Raw genomic sequence first — 10,661 nt, 5'->3', positions numbered from 1 at the left:
CAGAGCACTGTACTTAGTGCTTGGGAGAGTACAATACAACAGAGACATATGACCTATCCACAATGAGCTCACACTCCCCCAGTTTACAAAACTGACTGTACTTTTGTTTAATTTGGCCTTTTTCAGCCACTGCTTGCTAAATGGACAATTTCTCAGCTTGGGCAGGTACAAGCAGGCAGGGTGTCTGCCTTTCCAAATTGAACACCAAAGGCCTATATGGCTTCAGTTCTGGACAAACGGAAATCCATCATTTGCTTTCTCCCTTTCCCACACTCTTTAGCATTTGAATGTTTAATTACTGAAACTTAAAGACATACTTCAAAGGTGTTGGAGCTGGCACCGGCTCTCCTCTTCCTCACGCCGGCAGGGCAGAAGGTTGGTGAAGTAGTTCTGGACATGGGGCATTTCTGGTCTAAAACTGCTCATCTCTCAGTCAAACTTTTCTTCCAATGGCGCAATTTTTAAAATATCCCAATTTTGTAGTCCAATATTAGCTGTTAAGAGTAGAAAATAGTCATGAAAATCTGATTAATTGGATTGTGGCATACAAGTAAAAATTCAAATGGTGAATTATTTTAATACTTACCAACATATTTAAATAGCAGGAAAAGATATAGAATGATGCCTCAAATGTGATTTACAAATCATCTTTGAGTTGGCTGTGGTTGTACTGATTTCAGAAAATTGTTATTCATTGTCCTTTTAAAAATAAAACTGTTAAGATGTGAAACAGGATTTTTCTCCCTGCCTCTTGTATTTAACAAAAATGAACATGTTGCAGAAACTTTTTGGTTTGCCATGGAACTATAAAACAATACCATTCGACAACTTTGTGGCATTCCTTTATTAATAAATGAAAGAGTAATATCGTTGTCTATTCCTTGAATAATCCCAAAATGCCCATTTATTTGTGTGACCAAACACTTTCAGTACATAGTGGACATTTCTTCATTCTAACCTTTCTGCAGTTTCAGTAGCAAAGGTGTGACTCCATTCATTCTACTTTGGGAAGAGTGGAAGGCTATTGTCCCTTCTCAGCTGCAATAGCTTAAGCCTCTGAAAAAAAAATATTGATTCTCCTCAAGAAATAAGTTATGAATATATTGTATTGTTGCTAAAAACAACTGTCGACTTCTGACCATAGGTTTTTCGATCCTGACAATAAAAATAGGTCACCAAAATTAACTTGGGGCCTCAGTTCTCAATAATCAACCATATCTCTCCCATGGGAGACAGAGCGCACATCACCAGTTTTATGTATATTTCTAACCTTTCAAGAGTTCGCCTCAATTACATAGTCTGTTTCAATAAGCATCAGAGGCACTCTACCAACTGCACTAGATATGCCTGATTTTTAATGCTACCCATGGCTCATTCCTAATTTCAACTTTAAGAGATTTCATTCAAGACATTTATAACTTTCATACAGCGTACGCTAAAAGCAAAGCTTTCCTAAGGACATAACTTTATATCAGTCTACAAAAGTGACATATTTTTGAAGGTGCTTTCTTTTTAAATGTACATGTTCCACAGCTGTCTGCTGAAAAGGCAGTCATGTGTTTTAAATGACTTATCTTAAAAAAAAAAATTTCTAAATGTGTCTTCACTTGGCTGAGCCAAGATGAATAAGCGTCATGACCGTAGTATAGCTGTGAAGTACATCATCCTTGATCTCATTACACTCCCTCAATATAAAGTTTCCAGTGACTATTCGATCACAGCCTATTTCTCCACTGCCAAAAAAGCCAAATAGGGGGATATTAGGAAAAAACTTCCTAAATGCATCTGCTTCAATATTTCTTTTGGTTCTGTAATAGCGGAAGCCCCGGCCAACGCAGGCACACATAAACCCAATAGTGTTGTGCTCGGGGATGTTGGCTGCTTTGAGGCGCTGCATTGCTGCTTCTGCTGTCTTCTCATCGTTAACGTCCTGGTTGAGCAACACGGTCGCGCTCTGGACCTGGGGTCCGCTGAAAGACAGTCCCACCACACCACAGGACTCGCCAGCTGCAGGGCTACTGGAAAAAAAACAAAGGGATCACATTAGAAAAGTTTACATTTTCCCAAAACATCTGACAAGCTCATCCTTGGCCGCTCCTGCTTGGAAACATTTAAAAATCCCCCACTAGACAGTGATATAGGTGATATAGGCTATAAAGTTTCCTGACATCTTAAAAGCCAAGATGCTGCATTATTGCGTCTCTGCGCGGACAATTCCCTTTCCTATTGACATTGAAGGGATTCAAAAATTCAGACAGAATTTCATATAAGTCACCTGAGTGAATCTGGATGCTAATCATCATCAATCGTATTTATTGAGCGCTTACTATGTGCAGAGCACTGTACTAAGCGCTTGGGAAGTACAAATTGGCAACATAAAGAGACAGTCCCTACCCAACAGTGGGCTCACAGTCTAAAACTAATACTAATGATATTTGGGTAAAATTTTTCCAGCAAGTACCATGCAGGGTGCTTGTGACAAATATCCCAGAAATCATGTCATTACGGGCTTTACAAGGATCTGGGAAAGTTACCTGGTGTTCTAAAGTACTATATTCAGTGGGCCTTAACTCCTCCAATCTCTTCTTTAAACACTTTGAGAGGTTTTGGGAGCAAACAACCCTTCTGCCTGATACCCTCTAAAACCCCAAAAGCTATAGGTCACTGGAAATTACAAACACATCTTAAAAGATGCAAAACTTTTTCTCCAGAAGAGTGAGGGAGTGATCTCTGTGGTTGCTATATTTCCCTGTGTTTCACTTCTGTTACTGTGTTCTCCCTCTACCAGAGTCACAGAAGATGTGTCTGAAACCACCTTGACCAACCCCCTCTGCTTGGTCCAGCTGACTGTCCTAGCAGAGGAGCAGCATGCTATGCCCAATTCCTTGGAAAAATGCTCCCCCTACTACAGAGTTGAATTTAACTGGGATTCCACTACTTGGAAAATCCTGTCACTCTAGAAAGGGCTCAGTCAAGATTAATGGGACTCGCCTGCAATTTCTTCTTTCCTTGACTGTGTCCCGTCTATAAGTGAGCAGCCTCCACCTCCCAGAAATAGCTCTCTGGTTCTCCGAATGAGAAGAATGTAATTGATTCACTTTATGGAGACTGCCGCCTGCGAACTTCCAAATCCTCTTTTGCTCCCTAGGGCCCTAAATTTCTCTGGCAGCCAGGAGACCGTACCATATCACTTTTTTCTACATAGCAACTGTAAAGTGAACAGGAAGCAGTTTGCGGGGGGAGCTGAAGACATTAAGCATTTTGGGGAGTGTTTTCATATTAACTTAATCTCAGCTTTTAGGTAGAAGCCATTAATCCACAACTGGATGAAACCAAGCCTTTCCTGACTAAAACGGAACTTTCTGGAGAAGTGGCCTCTTGCTTAAGCTCACCTCTGGAATAGCTGAATCACCCTCACCTTGCTCAACTGTGATTTCTACCTAGGAGCCTTTCAAGAGGCTGTGAACTCAATTTCCTGGGCTCTGGGAATAAAAAGATGATGGAGGCGGGAGCAGGAAAAACAGGGCAGCCAGCAAGGAGATTAAGATCTGGTTGCTTTTATATTTTCTTAATATTTTGCAACTATAAATCTGTGAAGATCAAAAAACCCCACCAAAAAAAACCCCCATCCTCAACAAAGTAACATTCCTCATGAGAACATAAATTAGATCCTAGGGCAAGGTTGGAAGGAGCCTCTCCCCTCTCCATAGTAAAATAGTCGTAGTATATTTGGGACTTTCAAGTGTTAAAAAAAATAGGACATGACCCCCCCCACCTTTTTTTTCAAACGAGCAGATGGCTAATCAGTTTCAGGAAGAATAAATAAGTAGAATCTAGTGAATGAGACTGGGAGGGAGATGGAGGCTCTTTCCATCTCTGCCATTGGACCCACAAATTCAAAGATTATTTGTTGAGTGTTTACAGAGTGTAGGAGAGCACCACAGAGTTAATACACGTGATCCCTGACCTCAGAGAGCTTACTATCTAGCAGGGGAAGTAGAAACTAAAATAAATTACAGGTAGGATTAGCAACCGAGTTTAGAAACATATAGCTGTTTGTGGGCAGGGAATGCTTCTACCAACTGTTATACTGTACTCTCTGAAGCACTTAGTACAGTGCCCTGCACACAGGAAGCACTCATGAAATATGACTGTCTGACACAGAAGTGTTACTATGGTGGGTGAGCCCCAGGAGCTTAGTTGATCCAGAATACAGGAGTGGCAAGAGTCAGGGAAGTAGGCTTCCTGGAAGAGGTGTGCCTTCAGAAGGACTTTGAAGAAGGGTATAGTGGTGGTCTGCGTGATGTGAAGGATGAAGAAGGAAGGCAGGCAGGAGGAAGGGTGTGAGCGATAGGGTGATGATGAGAGAGGCGAGAACGAAGCACAGGGAGGTGTTGGCAGGAGGAGGAGGATACAAAGGAGAGACAGAACTGACAGTGCTTTGAAGCCAATGATCAGGAATTTGGGCTTGATGCAGAGAGAAATGGGCAATCAATGGAGGACTGAGTGGGGAGATGTCTAAAAACCAATGTTTTAGAAAAATGATCTTCAGTACAAACTGGAGAGGGGAGAGAATCGAGGCAGGGAGGTCTGGAAGGAGGCTGATGCAGTAGTCAAGTTTGAATATGGGAAGTTTTTGGACTAGCACTGAAGTAGTTTTGATGAAGAGGAGGGGGTGGACTCGACATGTGAAGAAAACTGACAGGATTTGGTGACTGAACATGGGGTTTGAAAGACAGGAGTCATGGACAATAATTAAGGGTGCGGGCTGGAAAGACAGGGTCAGTGAGTGAGTTGTCAATAGTGATGGGAAAATTAAGGGAGGAGAAGATTTGGAAAGGAGGATGAGAAAGTCAGTTTTGGACATGCTGAGCTTGAGGCGTCAACAGAAATCGACATAGAGATATCCTGGAGACAGGAGGAAATAAAAGATTGCACAAGTTGAGAGGGGTTGGGGCTAGAGAGGTAGTTTGGGGAGTTAGCTGTCAAATGGAAGTTGAAGCCATGAGAGTGATGAGTTCCAAAAGAGTGGGTGTATACTGAGAACTGAAGGGGACCCAGAACAGAATCTTAAGGGAAAACAAATAGTTAGGGAGTGGAAAGCAGAGGAAAAGCCAGGAAAGAGATGAAGAAAGAGTACGCCAGAGAGATAGGAGAACCAGGTCAGACCTGTGTCAGAGAAGCTATGGTTAGCAAGGGTTATCAGGAGAAGGAGGTGGTCCATAGTGCCAAAGGCTGCCGTGTGGTCAAGGAAGATCAGGATCGAGAAGAGGCCATTAGACCTGGCAAGGAGGAGTTCACTGGGGACCTTTGAGAGAGTTTCAGTAGAGCAGAGGGAGTAGAAGCGGAATTGTAGAGGGTCAAGAAGGGAGGTGAAGGAGAGGAAGAAGAGGGAGTGGATGGAAACAATGCATAAGAGAGGTTTGGATGTGAATCGTAAGAGGGAAACAGCTGGGTGGTGCAGTGGGGTCAAAAAAGGACTTTTTTTATTAAAGGGGTCACGGGTGTATTTGAAAGAGGGGATAGTTTCATGAGAGAGAGAGGGAGGGAAGGAGGGAGGGAAGGAGGTTGAAGATGGCAGTCAAAGGGAAAATGATTGGGTGCAAGTGTTTTTTATAAGGTTGGGGTCAGAAGCACAGGTGAGTGGGGGTCGACTATGAAAGCAAGCAGATCTATGAGAGAAAGTTGAGAAGGATGAGAATGTGGATAAAGAGGTAAGAGGGAACTGAAGAGATGAAAGGGAGGTTTGGGGGAGTCCACACCTAATGGAACACCAAGTTTCCCTCGGAAAACCCCACTTAAACTTTCTGTATCTGTTGGTCCATTTGTAAATAATAATCACAAATGGCATTTACTAAGCACTTACTATGTGCCAAGTACAGTTCTCTGCGCATAGTAACCACTTAACAAATATATTACTACAAGGCTGGGGTAGATACAAGATAATCCAATTGGATACCATCTCTGTCCCCATCGAGGTCCACTGCTGAAGAAAGGGGTGAAACAGGTAGTCTGCCTACATTTTACAGATGAGGAAGCTGAGGCACAGAGAAGTGACTTGCTCGAGGTCACCTGCAAGCAAGTGGCAAAACTGGAATTAAAACCCTGGTTTCCTAACTCCCAGTCCCATGCCTTTTCCAGCAAGCCATGCTACCTCCCATGGGGTATAATAATGTTGTAAGGATTGCTGTAAGAATGAGTTGACCCAGCAATTAAAAAAAAAATGAAAACAACCATGAGAAATCTACAAGTGATTCCGCCCCATTCGCTCCACTGAAACTGCCCTCTCAAAGGTCGCCAATAATCTCCTCCTTGCCAAATCCATCAGCCTCTACTCCATCCTAAACCTCATTCATTCAGTCAGAGGACATGGGTTCTAGTCCTGGTTCTGCCACTTGCCTGTTGTGTGACCTTGGGCAAAGCCACTTAACTTTTCTGTGCCTCAGTTACTTCATCTGTAAAATGGGGATTAAGACTGTGAGCCCTATTTGGGACAAGCTGATTACCACGTATCTACCCCAGTGCTTAGAACAGTGCTTGGCACATAGTAAGTGCTTAACAAATACCATAATTATTAAATAAGACAGCCCTACAGAAAGGTTAACTTGGAACATCCACCTCTAACCCCTCTAGAACATAATTCCTTGAAAAACATGTACAAACGTTTCAGAGGTCAGTGAAGTCAAGTTGTCCACTTGGCCGCCAGCAAGGATGATGCTTTTTTCATTGAGAGTGGTGACGATGTGATGAAGAAATCTAGATGCTCCCAACTTCCAGGAATTATAGCCAAATATAAGGACAGCACGAAGGTCTGGATTATTTTTGAGACCTGCAGGTCAAATCAGAATCAACAATTAAACTTTGATGTTTAATTCAAGACCTTGCCCTTTGAAAACTACATCTTCTAAAATCGACCTCTGTGTATTACTATCTTGCTGCCTGTAATGAGCAACTGGATATGTGGTCATTTTAATACTTCAGCTGTCGAGTCGAATGACTGTTTTACCAACCTTGTATGAATTTTTATAAATGAGATTCTCAATCCTCCCTAAAGAAGTATCGGGGGAAGGGGTGGGTTTGCTAAGTGACCATTTAAAAATAACAGGGTCTCGAGTGTGCCTTTGAAGGTCAATGCAAACAAATAAATAAGAGTCTGATGCTGAGAACATTTGCTGCCTGAGCATCCACAAACTCCTCTTGAAAAAAATTTGAAGAGTAACACTTCACAAAGGAAATATCTAAACTAAGCAGATCCTTGAAACACTAGGCCAAATTATACAAAAAGAAGAGCTGTCCAGTAAAGCATGGTATCCATTTTTTCTAGTTTCAATTTTGAAGGATAGAAAAATTACCTACTTCAATCAATGGTATTTATTGAGCACTTCATGTGTTCAGAGCACTGTACTAAGTACTTGGGAGAACACAATATAACAGAGTTGGCAGACAAGGTTGTAGTCTGGGGGGTAATATTAACATAAATAACTGAGTGCTGTGGGGCTGAGGGAGGGTAAATAAAGGGTACAAATTAGGCCACTCTGCTTCCCAAATACGGACTCCAGTGGGGAGAGACAAGAGGCAGGGAGGTCAGCAAGGAAGCTGATGCAGTCATCAAGGTATGATAGGATAAAGGCTAATGGGAGCAGTTTGGATGGAGAGGAAGGGGTGGATTTTAGCGATATTGCAGAGTTTGAACCAACAGGATTTGGTGACACTGAATATGTGGGTTGAATAAGAGAAATGAATCAAGGATAAAGCCAAGGTCACAGGCTTGTGAGACAGAGAGGATGGTGGTGCCATCTATAATGATGGGAAAGTCAGAAGGAAGACAGGGTTTGGGTAGAAAGATAAGGAGTTTAAAAAAAAAAGACTGACAACTCTGGTCAGAGGAGAGAAGAATATTCCAGCTTTGTAGCCCTAAAAGTTTCTAGAGAATGTGTAACAACAGGGAATGTGTCTACCAACTCGGCTGCATTATACTGTCCCAAGCACTTAGTACAGTGCTCTGCACACAGTAAATGCTCATAAATACCACTGATTGATTGGCAAATCCAAATTTGATGTTACCTTGTCCACTAAGTCATGCTAGCTGGAGCAGCTGAAGGAAAGAGAAACTTCTACGTTACTTGTGATCAATCTTTTCTGCTTCCTTCTGCCAATCCACAGTCTTTTTGCATAGTCTGTCGGGTCACACTAACAGTCCTTTCGGCATAGTATTCTAGTTCAATGACACAAAAGAACAGTTGGAGCAACACTGATAATGGCTACCCTCTAACACCCAAGGAAAATATAATAATAATTATGGTATTTATAAAGGATGGCTGGGAGCACATCATCGAGTAGTTGTTGTTTAAATTATTTTTCCCTAAGGGCATTAAGATAGAGTTTTCCTTCATTTGAAGAATGGTGCTTTCAAAAGTTAGACTGCAACCATGAGCCAACTCTGTTGTAATGTACTCTCCTAAGCACTTAGTACAGTGTTTGGCACATAAGTGCTCAATAAATACCATGAGTGTGAGTGCCTTTGGGAGAGAATTGTTTGCACACGGTACAAGAATTACCTTATACCTGCTCAGGCTGACGGCCTCCTGTCAATTTTTCCCTACTCACGAAGGCTCCGAGACCTTCTGGGAATTTACAATAATAATGAAAATACTAATGAAAATGACAATAATGGTATTTGTTAGGCACTAATTATCTGCCAAATACTGTACTAAGAGCTGGAGTAGAATCAAAATGATCACCTCAAACACAGTCCCTACCCCACACAGGACACGCAGGCTCAGTAGGAGGGAGAACAGGTGCTTAGAGAAGAAGTATGGTCTAATGGATAAAGCATAATAGGCCTGGGAGCCAGAAGACCTGGGTTCTAATCCCAGCTCTGCCACTTGTCTGCTGTGTGACCTTGGGCAAGTCACTTCAGTTCCCTTTGCCTCATTACCCCATCTGTAAAAATGGGGATTAATGCTATGAGCTCCATGAGCGTCACGGTCTGGATCCAATTTGATTATCTAGTAGAGTGCCTGGCACAGAGTAAGTGCTTACATACCGTAAGCCGCCCCCCCCACCAAAAAAAAGGGTACTGAATCCCTATTGAACAGATGGGGAAACTGAGGCACAGAGGCATTACATGACTTGCCCAGGATCACACAGGAGGCAAGCGGCAGAGGCAGAATTAGAATCCAGGTCCTCTGATTTCCAGGCCCGTGCTCTTTCAACTAGACCCACGCTGCTTCTCTTAACTTACTCTTAAACAGAACGGCATTGCCCCATTTGGAAGATCTTAATGTCTTCTGTGAACTGGGAGAGTTCCCTGCAACCTTCTTCCAGATTATTTCTGAATACATTAAATCAAACCATCTGCAGCCTCAGGTCCCAAGGGACCCTATTTACTCTTCTCCACCTAGAAAAACTGCTATTTATTTCTACCTTGATCCCTTTTTTAACTGATGTCTTAATCCATGTCAAAATGTACATGCTACATCTGTCTATGAAGGAACAATTTGTCAGGGCCATTAAACGGACTTGGAAAAAGCCAAATGGTAAGAAGCTACTTCATCCAGTTTCTATGAGGCTTGGCCACCTGGCTCCCGTTTGACCTCTCAAAAAAGAAAAAAAAAAAAAGAATTGGTTTGGAGACTATGGCTGGCCTAAGGAAAAGCTATAATTGAAAGAAATGATATTAGTTGAAATGACCAATTACTTTTAAATTGACATTGATCGATGGCTTAATTTGTCTTGGGCAATGTCTGCTGTGTGGGATTAGTCATTCCCAAATCTCATCATTGATTGTGAAAAGGACACAACTGTACCCAGATGGCATCAGTCATTTCCACGATACCCGGTGCCCCGGCTCCTATCATAATATTACATACATGCCCCAAGTGCTCAATTGTTCCCAAAAGCAACAATCGCTTTGCCAGTTTCCCCATCAAGCACTTTAATTCTTCTTCAAGGACATATATGTGTGTGCCAAAAAAACCCACTGGAATTAGGTATTAATAACAGGAAAACCTAATAACTTGTCAAAAGAACACACACACTGGGGCGATGCAACTGCTTCTGCAAAAATACAGCAGAACTTTATTCTTGAAGAACCTTGTGCTATGGGAACCTTGGGTTTCAGCCACCATTAATGGGAAATAGTGGGTTACAGAGTGGAGGGTTCATAGCTGTCACTATGTCATTTTTCAATGACATTTTTCAACACAAATTCCCGCATTCAGCATCACTGGCAGGAGGTTTGACAGTCTCGCCACTCTTCATTTTGCGGTACTGAATTGTGGGAAGTTACAAGACACAAACACACAAAAAGTGCTGTACATCAGCACGGAACAGCTCTGCTGAGGCAGGAAAGCCCAGCAGCATCAGGCCTGGACCAATGTCACAAGCGTACGCACAACCCTTTTCTTCCTACTCTGAATCTGGTCGGGGACCGAGATGTGCCAGAATAGATTCGTGTTGTGAGAACAAGCTACCTTAATTCTTTCCACCAGGGTGCTTCCAAATTGTAAAGAAAACCCACATTCTAGCCCAGTGATACACCAAATTCCTCAGCTGTAAAAATGGGATTTAATCCTACTCCCTCCTTCTTAGACTGTACACCCCAACTGGGATAACGACTCTGGTCAACCTGATTAGCTTGTATCTACTCCAGCACACAA

At 42.4% G+C, this 10,661-nt stretch overlaps 1 protein-coding gene across 1 annotated transcript in view; it reads right to left on the bottom strand.

Annotated features, from left to right (window-relative positions):
• Positions 1–823: 823 nt before the first annotated feature.
• The window catches only part of FBXO22 (F-box protein 22), a 31,817-nt gene continuing 21,979 nt past the window's right edge, over positions 824–10,661 (bottom strand). The window contains exons 6-7 of the mRNA XM_038766919.1: positions 6,664–6,829; positions 824–2,018 (exon numbers count right to left, since the gene is read on the bottom strand). Coding sequence (XP_038622847.1) covers positions 1,604–2,018; positions 6,664–6,829 — 581 coding nt within the window. The 3' untranslated portion in view covers positions 824–1,603. The remainder of the gene's footprint in view (positions 2,019–6,663; positions 6,830–10,661) is intronic.

This window comes from Tachyglossus aculeatus, chromosome 26 (assembly GCF_015852505.1).
Source record: "Tachyglossus aculeatus isolate mTacAcu1 chromosome 26, mTacAcu1.pri, whole genome shotgun sequence".
Classification (NCBI taxonomy): Eukaryota; Metazoa; Chordata; class Mammalia; order Monotremata; family Tachyglossidae; genus Tachyglossus; species Tachyglossus aculeatus.
The sequence above is the reverse complement of the archived record's forward strand: the minus strand, read 5'-3'. Positions and strand labels throughout refer to the sequence as shown.